Source organism: Megalobrama amblycephala, linkage group LG2, assembly GCF_018812025.1.
Source record: "Megalobrama amblycephala isolate DHTTF-2021 linkage group LG2, ASM1881202v1, whole genome shotgun sequence".
NCBI lineage: Eukaryota > Metazoa > Chordata > Actinopteri > Cypriniformes > Xenocyprididae > Megalobrama > Megalobrama amblycephala.
In genome coordinates, this window is record NC_063045.1 from 3,223,850 (window position 1) to 3,243,237 (window position 19,388).

General features: G+C 38.5%; 1 protein-coding gene across 3 annotated transcripts in view; it reads left to right on the forward strand.

Annotated features, from left to right (window-relative positions):
• The window catches only part of impact (impact RWD domain protein), a 42,622-nt gene extending 24,860 nt beyond the window's left edge, over positions 1-17,762 (forward strand). For 2 of the 3 annotated variants that reach the window (XM_048182104.1, XM_048182105.1), the window contains exons 9-12: positions 2,083-2,156; positions 8,139-8,229; positions 10,968-11,102; positions 17,508-17,762. In XM_048182104.1, coding sequence (XP_048038061.1) covers positions 2,083-2,156; positions 8,139-8,229; positions 10,968-11,102; positions 17,508-17,567 — 360 coding nt within the window. In that variant the 3' untranslated portion in view covers positions 17,568-17,762. The remainder of the gene's footprint in view (positions 1-2,082; positions 2,157-8,138; positions 8,230-10,967; positions 11,103-17,507) is intronic. The other variant, XM_048182106.1, reaches the window with a different exon arrangement.
• Positions 17,763-19,388: the final 1,626 nt, after the last annotated feature.

Genomic DNA, 19,388 nt, shown 5'->3' on the forward strand with positions numbered 1-19,388 from the left:
ACTACCCTCCTCCTCGATCATTTTTTCAACCTTCTTGGTATTCCTCAATCAAATTCATTATAAAGAATATAACAAGAAAAAAATCATACAATTATAAAAGAATGCCTATTTTTGTATTCATTTTTTGTAAAGATTGTATAGGGTCGCTAACGACCCGAGGTGTGTATGAGTGTATGTATATTTTTTCTGCACAACAATAATTGAATCTTAGAAGTGCAATTCACCTTTATTCCACAAGGTGGCAATGTCTGATACACAATGCTGAAGTGACGACTCATTCAGACAGAAAACGAAATAATAAGAAAAACATGAAATGGCTCAGCGATTTACTGCAGAACAAGTACTGAACGCAATCAAATATGTCTGTAAATGTTACTGGATGGATCTGGTGAAGCTGTTAGCGAGTGAAATATTGATTCTGAAGATGTTGAAAATTATATAGTTTTGAGAATATGTATGATATCGCGTATGGGCTCATATTCGTGACCTCAAACATAAAACTAGCCCATTATTTGCTGAATTTACTGGGAAATGAGCTCTGTCGAGGACAGTGATGATGGCATAAAACATCTGCTCAAACGGAGCCCTTTCAAGCTCCAAAAGGTAACAAAATATGCTTTATTTTATTCTTCTGTAATTGCTACTCTAATATCAGAGGAGTTTTATATTATCGCGACAGGTAGAGATCCTTCCGTGTTAGATATAGATCCGGGTCGTTAAAGACCCGAAAATGTAAGAAAGATTGGCGAAACAGTCATGCATTTAAGGGTTAATGAAAAATGTGCTATTTGATGTTTTTCATTTTCTGCAATCATTCGCTCCTCATCCATGTTTAATTTTAAATATACATGAGCTGCATGATTTTGGACCAATCAGGTTTTACTGTGGGCGGGGTCACGCGGCACAAGGCTACAACCAATTTTAGTGTTGGATGCCAAGTAGTCAAGTACGCCTACTAATTTGTTGCAAGTAGGACACATATTAGCAAATCTTCAAGCGCATTTCAAATAATAATGTAACGACCTCTCTTGTGAAGCATATTTGTTTATTGAGTTGCAATAACTAGTGGTTCTGACATCCAATATCAGTTTAATGTCAGCTGGTTTCAGTGATGGGGAAAGTTACTTTTAAATGTAACATGTTACAAGATTGCTTTACTCCCTAAAAATGTAACTAATTCCATTACTTTCCATTAGTAATCTGTAAAGTTACTTTTGCAATATTTTTTTTTCTCACCTGGGCTTTGCTTGCTTGTTTGTTTCTTAATAACAACAAAAACTAAAGATCTATTTTTGGCGAGTGAAGTGAAATGAATACGCCTCAGGCTGAACGAAATGCAAAATCAGTCAATAAACGGGAAAACAAAGTAACTTGCAGTACTTATTTAAAAAAGTAACTCCAATATTTTGTTGTAAATTTAAAAGTAATGTGTTACTATACTTGTTACTTGAAAAGTAATCTGATTACAGCGGCGTTACCCCAACACTGGCAAACATTAACACAAACAGTGCTTTCAGTTATACCTGTACACATATGTGAATAAATGTATTTATCATCCTTATTGAAACAGTCTTGCATTTAATATAACTCTAGTTTGTTCTACGCTGCTATATTTAATTAAATATTTCGTAGTTGTACCATACGCTCAGATTCAGCCAGACCTGCTGCGGCAGGAATTGGTCGGCGACGCAGTAATAAGTTGCGTTTCAAGTCCGCTCGTGTCTTTTGAAACAGTGTTTTATTAGCGTCAATATGTTATGCACACACCCATCTAACACATACATTCTCGTCGTAATGTCACCTCCTGTTTATGAAACAACCCTGCAGACCTGTAAAGATGAGCAGGGACTGAAAAATAAGCCTGTGCAGGTGAGTGAGTGTTTGTGTGCGTGTTCATGCTGGAGCTTTGTATCGGCGGTCGGTGTTGCATCACTGTGAAATGTTCTGTTGCTTGCAGCCTCTTTCCAGCAGTCAGCGTGTGAATATTTTTATATTCTGACTCCAGTGATGTTAGAACAGTGTCTGGTTTGGTATGCTCATATGTTGTTGGACATGTTTTTATATTTATTTATTTTCCTACAGGTTCAGAGGGTTCTGAATAATTTATACGAAAACAAGAAGATTGCAAGTGCCACTCACAATATCTATGCATACAGGTATTTCTGTTTTTAGTTCATTAAAAAAAATCACCTGCTAAGCAAACATTTTCTTTCTTTTACACTGATTAGTTCAACCCTAACTTTATACTCCATTTAGTCATTTGAACAGTTTGTTTTATGTACAAAATGTCTGCCTTAGATTGCATCGCTCTTGTCATGTATTTCTATAGCTACTTTTTAAGATATTTAAAGAAATCTTGCATTTATAAAACACTCTTTGTAATATTTACATACTAATAGAAGCATATGTTGTAAATTGTGTGAGGTTTACACATGAAAAAAAAAAAAAAACGTAATTCAGGATAAATTATAGGAATATCTTGCGATGCGATTGTGCTTATCAAGTAAATGCATCTTGTTTTAAGGATGTTGAGATGTTTCGCCACTAAAAACATCTTTAGAACAAGATCAACTCAAAAAATCTCACAGTTCAGGGGCCGTATTCACAAAACATCTTAAGGCTAAAAGTAGCTCCTAAATTGCCGATTTAGGAGAAACTCTTAAAAATAATGGGCATGTCAGTCCTAATTTTTTGCTCTAAGAGTATTTCACAAAGCATTTTAGTGCTAAAACTAGCTCCTAAATCTGTGAAACGTTAGGAGTAGTCAAGAGGACTCCTAAATCACTAAGACCAAATCACAGACAGTCCTAATCCACCCAAAGACACTGTACACCATTGAGGCAATAGCGATAGAGCCTTGGGTGCTGAACCTTTTCTTCATAAATGCACTACATTTTTATTTATAGATTTGAATCTACGATGAGATGCCAAAAATAGGCCTAAATCTTTAACAAATAAATATAAATTGTCAGATTACCTTTGGCAGTGGTTTTCATGACCTCACATTTACAAATGATTGAATAGAGTAAAACAAAAAAATAATAATAATATGCTAAGTGTATTTGGTGTGCTGTCAAAGGGGATCGAGGGCTCTGAGATTGGAATTTAGCCCAAATTTCTCCCTGTATCCTCAGCCGAGAGTGAGGAGCGGGTTGGCGGAGGGATGCAGGAAACTGTTGAAGTAACTATAGGCGAGTCGGCTCTCGTCTGTGTATATATTCCTCCTCTCGAGCTGATTAGAAAGACCTTTTGAATGTGTTTCTTCCAAACTTTGTTTATAAAACATAATTTGTCGCTTGAATTTTGCATTCTCTTGAAATGCCGACATCCAAGAGGACAATTACTAGTTTAATTAGTGACACTTAGCCTACTTTTTAAAACCTTTATTTGAATATGGTAACATTTTATTAAAAAATATTTATTTGAATAGGGCAATATTTGTGTTTTAAAACCTTTATTTTAATATGGTAACATGACACCTCATTCTACAATATTTCTCTGATTAAATCGCTGACTCCTCAGCCATCAGCCAATCACTGTGTGTTTACTCCATAGCAACGAGGTCAACCCCGCCCTTACTCTTAGCTTAAGACTTCAGTCTATTCCTTAGTAAAAGTTGGTCTCAGCAGATTTGTGAATAGGTTTTAAGAGAAAACTCTTAGCTAAGAACTTTTACTGCTATTTAGGAGAACACTTAGTGGTAAGATAAAATGTTTTGTGAATACGGCCCCAGATTTACAGCAGATGTTCTGCATTCAACTATGGAACTTTTTTCATAGTTTGTTAATAAATTGCAGCTAGCATTTTCAATCAGTATGCATTTAGAGTTATGCATTGATGAAATAAGAAAAGTGTGTGTGTGTGTTTACGTGAGCGTAGCCCCGGGCGGTTCCTCAGGACATGATTAGTGACATATAGTAGGGGAGGAGTGGGTGTCATTTGGACGAGATTAAACCGCAGGTGATATTGACATTCAGCATGTTTCCGAAGCCCCCGGTGTATGAAGAGGCAATGGTTTTCAGTTCACAACCCTGTTTGGTTAGGTGAAGCCTGCAGCTGCCCAAAACCTCAAAGTATAGCTGATGTTTTATAAATTTATGATTAAATATTGACTGCTGTCATGCACTGGTCAGTTTTGAGATTTTGGGCTGTTTGGCTTTTGATAATGTGTTGTTTCAGACCAGTGGAAAGATTCAAAATACACATTTAAGTGTTTATTTTATGACACTTTATCTATTTATCTAAGGTCTTTACTGAGGGTTTGTTCATATATTATTTGCCTGATTTTATACATTATACATTTATTCCTAAAAACATGATGAAAATGTATTTTTTTTCTGTTCTGGCTGGTAATGGTATTTTCTGTTTTTATGGAGTGATAAAAAGACAAACCCAAAATCCCCTTTGTGAAAACCTTTAACTCTAAAGACCCGTTCACACTAAAGACAATAACAATAAAGATAGTGGAGCTGCACAATTAATCAATAAAAGATTGCAATCTTGATTCAAACACCCAAGCGATCTTTTTCCTAAATGACAATGATTGGCCTCTATCCCTATTAAAACTTTGACAAGTGCGATCGCAGTGAACATTTAGATCTGCGTTCTGATCCAGAGAGAGCAGTTGTCATGTATAAGCATGAAACAGCTTCACAAACTGTCTTTTGAAAGTAACTTGGCACTTCAAGTGACTGTTAAAAAATGTATTTGTCATTGAATCATTAATTCAAGTGTTTTGTTCTGAAACGCTGATTCATCCAGTAATGAAACAAGTGAAGTATTTATGAGTGAGTCATTGAATCATTCATTCAAACCGATTTTTAGCAGAGTCCACACGAATTTTGAACCTGGTTGTTCAGATTTCTGTTCAGGAAATGTATGCAAATTTGTGCAAATTTAATTAAATAATGCCTCACTCATTATTTTATGAAAAAAAAAAAAAAACATAATGATCTGATGTCCATTATTTACCCTATTCACCCTTGGTGTCTTGCCTTAAAGGCACACTATGGAAATTTTCGCCACTAGAGGTCGCTTATTCAAAACAAAGGTGTAGCTTGATTTCACAGGATGTGTTGTTTTCACGCATACAGCTGGTGGAAAAGAATCAGCACGGGAAGAAATCATGTTCATGGATGAGATTATTAACAATACTGTAGTATGAAGTAGAGCAGAGCGAGTGTTGTGCGAGCAGAAACGAGAGACGAGTGCAACACACGTCTCGAGAGCAGCGGGACTTTTATTATGCCGCAGTCACAACTTCCGCTTTATCTGGTCGAGTTTATGTGGGGTAACACAGCGCTGTTTATTAGGGCTGGGTATTGACGCAATTTTCACGATTCGATTCGATTTCTACTAACATGCTTGAGATTCGTTTCGATATCGATTATTTTGGATGTAGTATTTCAGTTACAGTACATGGCAAATTTTCTAGAGGAAAAAAAGCAATTAATGCTGTAAACTACACATGGGAGTCAGTTGGTACTACTATAATAATATTGAAGGTTAAATTAACTTATTTATATACAAACACTTAAATTACACTCAATGATGTTTTTATAATAAATAAAGTTTAGATTTACATAATCATATTTCTACTCCAATTAATTTTTTTTTAAATATAAACATTTAAATCGCGGCTGTAATAACTGATTTATTCAAACATGCATTAAATATTGAAGAACAATAAAATTATAATGAATATGTAACGGTGCATAGCTATATTTAACAGAATGTTACTTTCTAGAGCATTTTTCTAGCTGATTAATGAGTTTATTGTCACCGAATATGTTTTTCTGAGGTAAATGTGACGTTACGTGACATTGTTTACAAGCTGTTTTATTGACGTCTTTCCGAGGTTGAAGCACTGATTGAGCGATTACACGAGACATGATACGGATTTCAGTAAGTTGTACTGTATATTTTAACATACCTTCAGATGTTCATGCATGTTTATTTCGCTGTAACTGGCATTAAAGCGGAGGAGAGGATGATCACATGCTTCTCTTTAACTGAGGCGCTAAAGCGATCTGTCACGCCACATTAAACAGCGCCAAAACGGTATTTATTTTTTGAATCTCATAATAAGATGGACGTCATTTGAAATCTGAGACTTTGCTTCATATTAAAAGTAACAAAGCACAAAGATTATTGCGATTTATTGGATGGGAGGTGCTACATATTCTGCTGAACTGAAAACAGACTAGACTAATCGATTCTTGGGATTTAAGAATCGATATCGGTTCATAAAAATAAGAATTGATTAAAATCAAGAAATCGATATTTTTTACCCAGCCCTACTGTTTATCATATTAGATACATTTGTGTGTTGAAAGTTAATAATTATAAAGTTAATAATGCTACTCTGTGCATTGTGTATGAGACACTGCAGTAAGCTAGATCGATATTAGTCATGGTAAAACATGGTACTCGCGGTAAATCAAGAAAACAAGATTTAAACAATAAGACTTACTGTGTTGAGTTATGTAACATAATTAGTTTTCTGTAGATGAATGTATCCAAACAGTTGCTCACCTGTCTAATAAAACACATAATATATTAAAGTGTCTTTGGTGTTTCCATGGTTTCTACAAAATAAAAAATCGAAGGTAACGCGGGTATGATGTCATTGGTAATGATGTCCTGGTTGAAATTGCTTATTTCTCTGGATTTAAACACTCTTTGATGATAATGTAAGTACATATACAAGTCAACAAAATATTTAACATTGTTCTAGTGGTTTTTGGATATTTTAATCCAAAAATCTTATATATTGTGCCTTTATATTTTCTCTCTATCAGCCACAATGAAAGTTTTGTACCACCACATTAAGTATGTTAAGGAACACTCCACTTTTTTTGAAAATAGGTTAATTTTTCAACTCCCCTAGAGTTTTACCGTTTCCGAATCCATTCAGCCGATCTCCGGGTGTGGCGGTAGCACTTTTAGCATAGCTTAGCATAGTTCATTGAATCTGATTAGACCGTTAGCATCTCGCTTAAAAAAATGACTAAAGAGTTTCAATAATTTTCCTATTTAAAACTTGACTCTTCTGTAGTTACATTGTGTACTAAGACCGACGGAAAATGAAAAGTTGCGATTTTCTAGGCCGATATGGCTAGGAACTATACTCTCATTCCGGCGTAATAATCAAGGAACAATCAAGGAATAATATCATTGCGCCTGCTATACTTCTTAAACTTATCCTTATTACGCTGGAATGCAAGTTTTAAATAGGTAAAACATTGATACTCGTTGGTAATTTTTGAGCAAGATGCTAACTGTCTAATCAGATTCAAAGACCTATGCTAAGCTATGCTAAAAGTGCTACCGCCAGACCCGGAGATTGGCTGAATGGATTCAGAAACGGTAAAACTCAACTATTTAACTCTAGGGGAGTTGGAAAATGAGCCTATTTTCAAAAAAAGTGGAGTGTTCCTTTAAATACATACAGTGAGACTACATTATTTGTGCTATGGACCTGAATGATAACACCCATACTTAGAGGAGCTTAGCAACCATTATCTCATGAAAGGTCTTGTTGATTTGTCACAACGTGCCTCCATTAATAGGAGACGTGATTTCAACTGTGAAGTCTGTGACTTAGCACCGATTGGCCGCTTTATTCACATCAGATTCCCAAAGAAAGCGTTGAAATGACCGTCATTCCCGTCTATGACACATATGATGAGCCATATGTGGTGAAAGGTCTCTTTGGGCAGCGATGTGTCTCTTGGCTGTTAGCGAACTGACTGTCAACACTGTGCTCATCTGCTGCCGGCATCTGTTAGGTTTCAGTCACTCAAAACAACTATTCCCGAAAAGATGGACTTTGTGGTCTCAATTCCCTTGCAACTATGTCAAGACGAAAAACCTCAGCGGGGTGTCCTATTTTCCCACACTCCTCTCTGTGTCTGATATTATGCCTCATCCAAATCCTTTCCCAATTTCGCTCTGAAGTACACCCACAACTACAAAACCCCAGACGCCTCGCAAACACGGCATAATGCGAGCGCAAGTCGCTGCCACCACTGCGGGCTGTTTGGAAAGTGGCCACTGAGGGTTCGCGGAGCAAAGAGCTATGATTCTGGCCAAGTTTTTCTGGCATTTATTTAACAATACCTTCATGTTTTCATCAGGATCTACTTTGAGGATAAAAACTCTTTCCTGCAGGACTGTGAGGATGATGGGGAAACCGCTGCGGGTGGCCGATTGCTGCATCTTTTGCAGGTAAAAGTGTGTTAGTGTCAGGTGAGATATTGGACAGTGGATGTTATTCAAGATATGTGATGATTTCAATATTTGTGGAGTATGGATTCTATTGGGTTTCTGTATTCTCTGTTCAGTTCTTTACTTATTAAAGGTTTCACCCAAAAAAATGTCTTTCAAAAGGAGAATTGTTAAGCAATGTTCAAAAAACAACAACAACAAAAGCATAAGAACCAACCCAGGGGAAAAAATACTATAGTGTTTTTGAACCATACTATAGTAAAGTATTTGAATAATTTTTTATGGTAATTCTATTGCTACTGTGATAATATAACAACTATAGTAATATAAACAAATTACTTTACCCAATACTGTATTAAGTTTTCTACAACTATAGGGTATATTATACTACAATATACACTACAGTTTACTGTAGTAAAACTAAAGTATACAGTATTTATTACAGTTTATCAGTTAGTTAATACTACAGTACACTGTAGCATTCATTAACAAAGTGTTGTAAATACTATCATACAGTATACTACAATTTACAATAGTATGGTATAGTATTTACTATAGTATTTTTTCACCTGGGAATATACAACCAAAGAACAGGAATTGTCCAGTTCAAAAAGATATTTTATAATGTATAAAATTTTCATTTATTTGATGTAAAATGCGGTAAAAACAGTAATGTTGTGAAATATTTTTACAATTTTTATTTTAATTTGTTGTAAATGTAATTTTTCCTGTGATGCAAAGCTGAAATTTCATAAGAATGAATCGTCATATTAGAATGATTTCTGAAGGATCGTGTTACATGAAGACTGGAGTAATGATGCTGAAAATTCAGCTTTGATCACAGGAATAAATTAGATTTTACAATATACTCACATAGAAAACAGATATCTCAAAATGTAAAAATATTTCACTGTTCTTACTGTGTTTTTAATCAAATAAATGCAGCCTTGATGAGTAGAAGAGACTTCTCTCAAAAGTATTAAAATAATCTAAACTTTTGACCAGTAGGGTATATCATCTATTTATTTATTTATTTGATAAAAGATGTGCCTACGGCACTCAGTAAAGGCATCATTGCCTTTAAAGTGTGGTTTAAAGCACCTGATCTTGAAGCAATCTGCAAGCTGTGCACGTATTAAACATCAATGGATCATTTTAGCAGGCTTGTTGATATGCTGCTAGGATTATCCATCCGCTTCTCCTGTCTTGATCCCAATTCCATTCTTGCTATGTCAGATATTTGCACATGGATGTGTCATTCATCCATAATCTTTTCTCTTATCTCCACTTCTCTGATTAAAGCCCCACGAGCGGCGGCGTCAACACCCTCCAGTGTGAAACACGACATGACACTGTAATCTCTATCCACTTTAAAAAAAAGATACAGCAATTCCGTCAATAACCTCCGCGAAAAACAAGCCCGCAGTCTGCCGTGACATTTGTTAAATTTATCAGGGAACAGAGCATCTGTGGTATTGTTTTTCAAATGATCTTCAATGAAGTTGATGTATTATGAAGCGTCGCAGTTGCGGTGCTGACATGAGTTTCGTTGTGCCTTCAGTTGACGGACGCTTCATTTTTAAGTTTGGTACACTGCACAGCTACTTCAGCAACTTTATTTTTTATTTACAATATATAAGAAATATCTGCTCATGAAGCGGCCTCGTCAAATTTTGAAATGATTCGATGGGGAAATAAACAACACAGGCTCATTGGAAAAACGTACCCGTGTCAATATTTTTGCAAAATGCAAAATACGTACCAATACTTAGCAGAAATGAACACTAGAGGCAGTAAAATAGCAAGCACTTTTAATCTTTTTCAACATAATAAATGCCACTCACTGGATATTTCACTTTGAAACTGTTGCGAAACATGCACGACGCAACGTATTTTGCGAAAATGCTGACACGGGTGCGTTTTTCTAATGCTTAAAAAAATGCTATAAAATACAGAACATGGCCTGTTCAAGAGCTTTGTTGACCTCTTTCTTGGTGAATGAATGAAAATATTCCAGTGAATACTAACAGCCGTTCACATGCGATCATTTAGCCTTTTGGAGTTCATCCCACTATTTCCTGTTTTCCGAGTGTGACGGCATGTTTGAAAGAGAAACGACTATTAATAGAGGTGGCATGTGCAGATGGCTGTGATTTCCCCTCCCCTCCGGCGGGCAGCCAGCTACATCCCTGCGGTGCTGTGGGAAAAAATAAAACAAGCGAGTACTGTAAAGACACTTGAGAGCTGTCATTCTTCACAAAGGCCATATTTTGTCTATTCTGCGCCTTTGAAGCGTCTCCTTTCCCAAACAGGGACTGACAGGCTACGTGCCGTCTTGGGGAAATATGTGGCATGAAGGAAACATTTGTGAATCTGTGCATCAGTGATGCGACATTGAATTTTTGCTTTTTACTTTTCAAATTAATTCATTGACAAGCATTGACACGGCTTTGACCTAGATGCACTGGTGTCAATGAAATGTTTATTCGCTGACATGCAACAGCAGGTTTTCCACTACAATCAAAACCAGGATTGAATTTGATCTATCGACGTCTAACTTTTCTGGACGCAAAAATTGTGTCAAAGACTAATTGGTTAACATTTAGATCCTAAATTTTGTGCTATATTGGACCGGTTGTATAAGCAACACACAGTCAACATTGTAATCCATTGGCAAACACCATTCACATTTGCTTCAGACATGTTAAAGAGGGTTTCTTGTCAATTCTGTCTCACAGATCCTGGATGTGCGTAACGTGCTGGTGGTGGTCTCTCGATGGTACGGTGGGATTCTGCTGGGCCCCGACCGCTTCAAACACATCAACAACTGCGCCAGGAACATCCTCATTCAAGAGGGCTACACGGACACTTCAGTAAGACTGCTGAACAAATATGTACAATGCAGACATTTAAGGAATACAACGTTCTGTCATGAAACTCTAGAGGCCCAGGCTAATACGCTAAGCAGTCACATCATTCTCTATAGGCCACAGCTGATTGGTTCCTGCTGTGTCAGTAGCCAATGAGCTTGCATGCTCAACCTTCAAATTCTTGGTAGCGTTTGCCTTAGCAGTGCAGCATGCTTTCAGAAGGCCTCCACCTTCCCCAGCTCCACCTGTATAGATCTGCTATGAGTAATTCATGTACACTATATTGTACATCAGCAGCATTTCTTACTTGCTCACAGCAGCATGTCATATATTGGCAGTAGCAAGTCCCGTACTTGCTCTGCAGCAGCAGCTATAACTGCAGCAGCCATAGTAGCAGAAATACCAACAGCAGCAGCACCAATAAGAGCAGCAGTCGTAGCAACAGCAGCAATAACTGCATTAGCAGGAGCGATACCAACAGCAGCAGCAGCAATATCCGCAGCAGTAATAACAGAAGAAGTAATAACAGCAGTAGCAGCAGAAATAACTGCAGCAGCAGTCGTAGCAGCAGCAGCAATAACAGCAGCAATATCTCCAGCAGAAGCAGCAATAACTGCATTAGCAGGAGCAATACCAGCAGCAGCAGCAATAACTGCAGCAGTAATAACAGAAGAAGTAATAACAGCAGTAGCAGCAGAAATAACTGCAGCAGCAATAACAGAAGCAGTCATAGCAGCAGCAGCAATAACAGCAGCAATAAGTGCATCAGCAGGAGCAATACCAGCAGCAGCAGCAATAACCGCAACAGTAATAATAGAAGAAGTAATAACAGCAGTAGCAGCAGAAATAAATGCAGTAGCAATAACAGCAGCAGTTATAGCAGCAGCAGCAATAACCGCAGCAATAACAGCAGCAATATCCCCAGCAGCAGCAGCAATAACTGCATTAGCAGGAGCAATACCACCACCAGCAGCAGCAGCAGCAATAACAGCAACAGTAATAACAGAAGTAATAACAGCAGTAGCAGCAATAACCGCAGTAATAACAGCAGCAATATCCCCAGCAGCAACAACCGCAGCAGCAGCAGCAATAACTGCATTAGCAGGAGCGATACCAACAGCAGCAGCAGCAATAACCACAGCAGTAATAACAGAAGAAGTAATAACAGCAGTAGCAGCAGAAATAACTGCAGTAGCAATAACAGCAGCAGTTATAGCAGCAGCAGCAATAACCGCAGCAATAACAGCAGCAATATCCCCAGCAGCAGCAGCAATAACTGCATTAGCAGGAGCAATACCACCAGCAGCAGCAGCAGCAGCAATAACAGCAACAGTAATAACAGAAGTAATAACAGCAGTAGCAGCAATAACCGCAGTAATAACAGCAGCAATATCCCCAGCAGCAACAACCGCAGCAGCAGCAGCAATAAATGCATTAGCAGGAGCGATACCAACAGCAGCAGCAGCAATAACCACAGCAGTAATAACAGAAGAAGTAATAACAGCAGTAGCAGCAGAAATAACTGCATCAGCAGCAATAACCGCAGCAATAACAGCAGCAATAACCCCAGCAGCAGCAGCAATAACTGCATTAGCAGGAGCAATACCAGCAGCAGCAATAACTGCAGCAGTAATAACAGAAGAAGTAATAACAGCAGTAGCAGCAGAAATAACTGCAGCAGCAGCAATAACCGCAGCAATAACCCCAGCAGCAGCAGCAATAACTGCATTAGCAGGAGCAATACCAGCAGCAGCAATAACTGCAGCAGTAATAACAGAAGAAGTAATAACAGCAGTAGCAGCAGAAATAACTGCAGCAGCAGCAATAACCGCAGCAATAACAGCAGCAATAACCCCAGCAGAAGCAGCAATAACTGCATTAGCAGGAGCAATACCAGCAGCAGCAATAACTGCAGCAGTAATAACAGAAGAAGTAATAACAGCAGTAGCAGCAGAAATAACTGCAGCAGCAGCAGAAATAACTGCAGCAGCAGCAATAACCGCAGCAATAACCCCATCAGCAGCAGCAATAACTGCATTAGCAGGAGCAATACCAGCAGCAGCAGCAATAACCGCAACAGTAATAACAGAAGAAGTAATAACAGCAGTAGCAGCAGAAATAACTGCAACAGCAGCAGCAGCAATAACTACATTGGCAGGAGCAATACCAACAGCAGCAATAACCAATGGCAGTAGCAGCAGAAATAACAGCAGTAGCAGCAGAAATAACTGCAGCAGCAGCAGCAATAAGTGCATTAGCAGGAGCAATACCAGCAGCAGCAATAACTAACGGCAGCAGCAGCAGTAATAACAGCAGTAGCAGAAGAAATAACTGCAGCAGCAATAACTAACGGCAGCAGCAGCAGTAATAACAGCAGTAGCAGAAGAAATAACTGCAGCAGCAATAACAGCAGCACCAGCATAGCAGATCTAATCCACCAAGACCAAATATATCAACACTGTCATAGCAGCAGAAATAAATGCAGTAGCAATAACAGCAGCAGTTATAGCAGCAGCAGCAATAACCGCAGCAATAACAGCAGCAATATCCCCAGCAGCAGCAGCAATAACTGCATTAGCAGGAGCAATACCACCAGCAGCAGCAGCAGCAGCAATAACAGCAACAGTAATAACAGAAGTAATAACAGCAGTAGCAGCAATAACCGCAGTAATAACAGCAGCAATATCCCAGCAGCAACAACCGCAGCAGCAGCAGCAATAACTGCATTAGCAGGAGCGATACCAACAGCAGCAGCAGCAATAACCACAGCAGTAATAACAGAAGAAGTAATAACAGCAGTAGCAGCAGAAATAACTGCAGTAGCAATAACAGCAGCAGTTATAGCAGCAGCAGCAATAACCGCAGCAATAACAGCAGCAATATCCCCAGCAGCAGCAGCAATAACTGCATTAGCAGGAGCAATACCACCAGCAGCAGCAGCAGCAGCAATAACAGCAACAGTAATAACAGAAGTAATAACAGCAGTAGCAGCAATAACCGCAGTAATAACAGCAGCAATATCCCCAGCAGCAACAACCGCAGCAGCAGCAGCAATAACTGCATTAGCAGGAGCGATACCAACAGCAGCAGCAGCAATAACCACAGCAGTAATAACAGAAGAAGTAATAACAGCAGTAGCAGCAGAAATAACTGCATCAGCAGCAATAACCGCAGCAATAACAGCAGCAATAACCCCAGCAGCAGCAGTAATAACAGAAGAAGTAATAACAGCAGTAGCAGCAGAAATAACTGCAGCAGCAGCAATAACCGCAGCAATAACCCCAGCAGCAGCAGCAATAACTGCATTAGCAGGAGCAATACCAGCAGCAGCAATAACTGCAGCAGTAATAACAGAAGAAGTAATAACAGCAGTAGCAGCAGAAATAACTGCAGCAGCAGCAATAACCGCAATAACAGCAGCAATAACCCCAGCAGAAGCAGCAATAACTGCATTAGCAGGAGCAATACCAGCAGCAGCAATAACTGCAGCAGTAATAACAGAAGAAGTAATAACAGCAGTAGCAGCAGAAATAACTGCAGCAGCAGCAGAAATAACTGCAGCAGCAGCAGAAATAACTGCAGCAGCAGCAATAACCGCAGCAATAACCCCATCAGCAGCAGCAATAACTGCATTAGCAGGAGCAATACCAGCAGCAGCAGCAATAACCGCAACAGTAATAACAGAAGAAGTAATAACAGCAGTAGCAGCAGAAATAACTGCAACAGCAGCAGCAGCAATAACTACATTGGCAGGAGCAATACCAACAGCAGCAATAACCAATGGCAGTAGCAGCAGAAATAACAGCAGTAGCAGCAGAAATAACTGCAGCAGCAGCAGCAATAAGTGCATTAGCAGGAGCAATACCAGCAGCAGCAATAACTAACGGCAGCAGCAGCAGTAATAACAGCAGTAGCAGAAGAAATAACTGCAGCAGCAATAACAGCAGCACCAGCATAGCAGATCTAATCCACCAAGACCAAATATATCAACACTGTCATACCTATTACCATGCCAAACACTCAGAGAGTAGTCTTGACAGAACTTTTAACAAAACCAAACATCATCATGAAAATCTTTTTTTTTTTTTTTTTTAAATGGAAAGGTTCTGCCACCTTTTCTTGCAAAGGTCTTCTGTTGACACATTTGTATTTTTCTTTCTGAGATTTGTCGGTGCCGTTTTTGATTAGTAAATGTTCAGTATTCCATTTTTGGTTACTTCTGTGCATTTGTATGAAGAGAAGCTCTCCTCTTGAGTGTCCGCCACTTACTCATCCAACAATCACGGTGATAAGGTCACACAAAAACAAGTTCTGAGGAGATTTGCTGGCATGTGCCTGACTTCTTCTGAGGATTCATTTGTTTGTTGTTTTCTTTCATTTCTGTGCAAATGAGGACGCGTGCACAGCTGCAGGGCTGCTATGGTTACCTGGATAATAGGGGCGCATCGGTTTATATGCAGACGTACAATTACACGCATGTGTGATATGATTGTTTAAGATTTTGCTAGAATTCATTTCCAAAACCTCAACTCAATTAAAGCAGCATGGGCGTTTTCATCACTCGGCTGTGGAAATCACAAGGCCTAATACCAAAGCTGTCACATTTCGTGAGAGCGAACGCAGGCCCTCAGATCCTATTTTGTGGCACACACCGTTACGATGATTGCCGTTAAAGCAGCTAAAAGAACACCACAGCACACATTTCTTCTATTTTAAGCTGTGGATTTCTTTGATTATGGACTGGATGAGTTTGTTTGCGAATTCGACAGCCTCAGAAGTTGTTTAGTTGACTATCTCGTACCACCAAAGAGCCCATTACGCCAACCTGCTTATTAAAGACTAGTGTGTCTTTTGTAAAAATCGTAATTACTGTAATTTGAGCTTTTCACTAATTAGTTTTGTTATTCCACTCCAGAACTATAAGTGTAAATGAATGAGTCAAACCACTGCTTCAATGCATTAGCAAAGAGAAAAACTGTCCATGCAGCACTAACCATAGTGAATGCATTAAAATCTTCTCTGTAATGTCAGTTCATCTGTAAAGGCTCAAAAACTCCTCCTCACTGCCGTAATTTGCAGTTAGTGCATTTTGTAGTTCTTCATTGTATCGTGCACATTTTGGCTTCAAGAAGAATGCAAGAACCCGTCTTTGTGATTCTTGGAAAATTGCACATTGAAATTTGTAGTTTTAGCCTAAGTAATACACATCTGATTGGAGACGTCAGCTCTCATTGATTTCCTGACACTGTGCATGTCTCAGGCTCGGATACATCACGCTGTTCTTTCAGGGTGAGGATGAATGTTGTGTTATCTTCGCAGTTTGAGCTGCCTGACTCATTGTGTTCGCACTCTGTCCACTGCGGCTCAAGAGTAATTAACATACAATGCATAATAAGGACCACCGCCAGGCAGAGTAGCCGGGGAGCGAGACCGTCATGTGTGGAATCATAAATATAGACTTATTTAAAAAAACATTCATTTGGACACTATTGGGTCCCTAGAGACATTATCTAAATAATAAAACTGTCTGAGGAATCGGAGCAAGTTAACAAGCCTTCTACTCATGTATGTTGAGGACGAACTGGTAAAAATGACAAACACATTATTTACGGCACAGTTGCTTTATATTGCATCAGGCATGCTAGTTTCATTTCCCATCCTCATACTGGCAAATTTGTACCTTGAATGAATTTGATTCACAGGACATGATGAAGGGGTGAAAATTGTTTATTTTCATGGAGTTTTGTGAAGGCATTTTTTCCTCTAACCATATTAAAACACACTCTCACATTTTTATGTCAGACCCATGAGTTTAATCAAGTAAATTCGTAACATGAATGTTTAATTATATAATTATGATTTATACATTATTTAATCAAATAGATGATAGCGTCACATTCATCAAGACTCGCTTCAGAAACAATGACAACTAATCTCAGATACTTGATATCTACATTGCCACTTTTTTATGTGATTCCCGTATGACGAGATATATAATCAATTTAATGAAATATCAGTTAAATTACTAATAAATAAATAAATTATTCTCATTCTTTGCCCCAAAAATAAAATATTGTTCAGTATTACAGCTCAACGTAGGCTAGTTTTTGTTCATACTGAACATTCATGGTTGACATGAGCATTTTTTTTCACCCTCAGTATGGGTTTTTGTCACAAAAACCATAAACGCAACATTCAGGCCAATATTGAGGCCACAGCCAAACAATGTGATGTACAGTAGCACCATAATATAATTTAAGGTTGAATTCAAATGTATGTTTTGACTCTAATATAAATATTATTTATAACGTTATAGATTTCTCAGTTTCTTTTAGCGGCAAACGTTTCAGATTTCCTTTTTACACAAGTTTTATCACTTCTCTTTTATGTTTTCTTTTTCTCTTTCACGAGGAAACATCCAAAGCTGGAGGGAAGAACAAAAGATCCAAGGGCAAGAAGGCAAAGTGAAAAGAATAACATCTACATTGAACATACGAGGACTGGCAACTGACTAATAAAGTACATGGAAAATTCCTATAATGGTGATGTGTACGGGTTAAACAACAGCTAAAATGGTTTGTGTATGCAACTGAGTTTACACATTATCTCACACTAAGTGCTCTGTGCTTTGTCTTATAAATAAAGATTTTTATGAATCACAAATTGATTTACAAATGAGAGTTTGAGGCTTGCCTGAAGTCACAAGGACAAACGAGTGTGAAACAGGTAATAAATACCCCTGACATTCATCAGCGACCTTTGATCCTTTCTCCGGTTTAATGATGCTCTAATAATGTAATTTGATAAAGCCTGACAAAAGCAATTTAAGCTTTTCCAGGAGTGTCATACCGGCATGTCCGTTTTAAATTGACTAACTTTTTTTTACGGCAAATGTCAATGCAAAACAGGCCCTGAAAGTGCTTTGATTGTCAAACGTCCATTATGGCCGTCTATTTAATTCCTTGATTATTGCTCCCCAGTATTGCGTTTTCACTCATACTTAACCTTTTGAATATTGAATGCCGTTGTTTTACGAATCAAACTTTGCAGGGCCAGAGTCCACCGCCACCTGGTGAGTTTCCTACGCGACGACTCGCATGCTAATAGTCCTTAATGAGCTCATGTGAGAATATCTTGATCGCTTTGGTGCTCAATGTCCTAATAAGCAGATGCTAGGTCACGGGAGAACCATATGAATACTAAGTTGGAATTGGAGGCACTTGCATGACCGTTTGGTGGTGTGTGTTGGAAAGCAACTTGTTGGTTTGCATTCTAGCATCCCTGAATGATTTCAAGTCTTGGCTCAACCTGTGGACCTCAGAAAGGTTTGCAGCCGGTGAATTCTTCTGTGGGAATGAGTCATCCAGAAAATGTACTCAAGTGCTTTTTGAAGTCTTTCCTTAGTTCCACTCTTTCTCCAAGGTGCACACACATATCGTCACTGTCTTCCCTCTTAAATACCTTTGGGCATTTGACATTCTGGCCTCTTTCCTCTCTGCAGCGCAAGTCGTAGTCTTCTCACTTCCATCCTCCCTGCATGCATCTATTCCCTTTTCTCTGGACTATTCTTTCATGCCTGCCTCTCTCTCTCCCTGTATTCCACAATTTCCTTTCAATGAATATTAATGCACCTTTTGACTGTCAGCACCTACCCTTTCAGATTCAATTGCTTGCTTCGACTCAAGGGGCATTGCTAAATGCTTTGGTGGGCTTTTGCTGTGACATGTTTTCAGTGTATAAGGCAAAATCTGCTTTGAATGCAAAACTTGCTGAGGGTCTGTTTGGCACCCTGATTAATAGATGCCTTTTATTTGGTCCACGGAATCATGGCAGCAAATGTGAAAACTGTTTCCCCAAAGGACAGCTCTGTTACTAGCAACGAATCAAGACATGCTGTGCTTTGATACTTCTTAAATTGACTAAACCAACTTGCTGTCTGAGCAAAACTTTCTCAGGGGTCTCGTCTGAACTGTAACCAACAGTTATCTTTTATTTTGGGATATGACATCTACTGAGGAACTGTGCTGTATTTGGCTAGAAATAACATCAGAAAATACCATGCTGTGCATTGGTGCTTTTTTAACTGCCAATAGCAGATCTGTGACATGCTAATTGCCAATTTAATGGAGAAAAGTTTAATTGTGACATGAAAGGATTAATGCCACTTAGATTTCTGCCAAGGAATCAAGCTTTGGTACAAATATTTGAACAGTACACTTGAAAATGCAATGCTGTGTTTTGGCAGCCTAAACCCATACCAACATGCTAATCGTTGATTTGACTGGACAA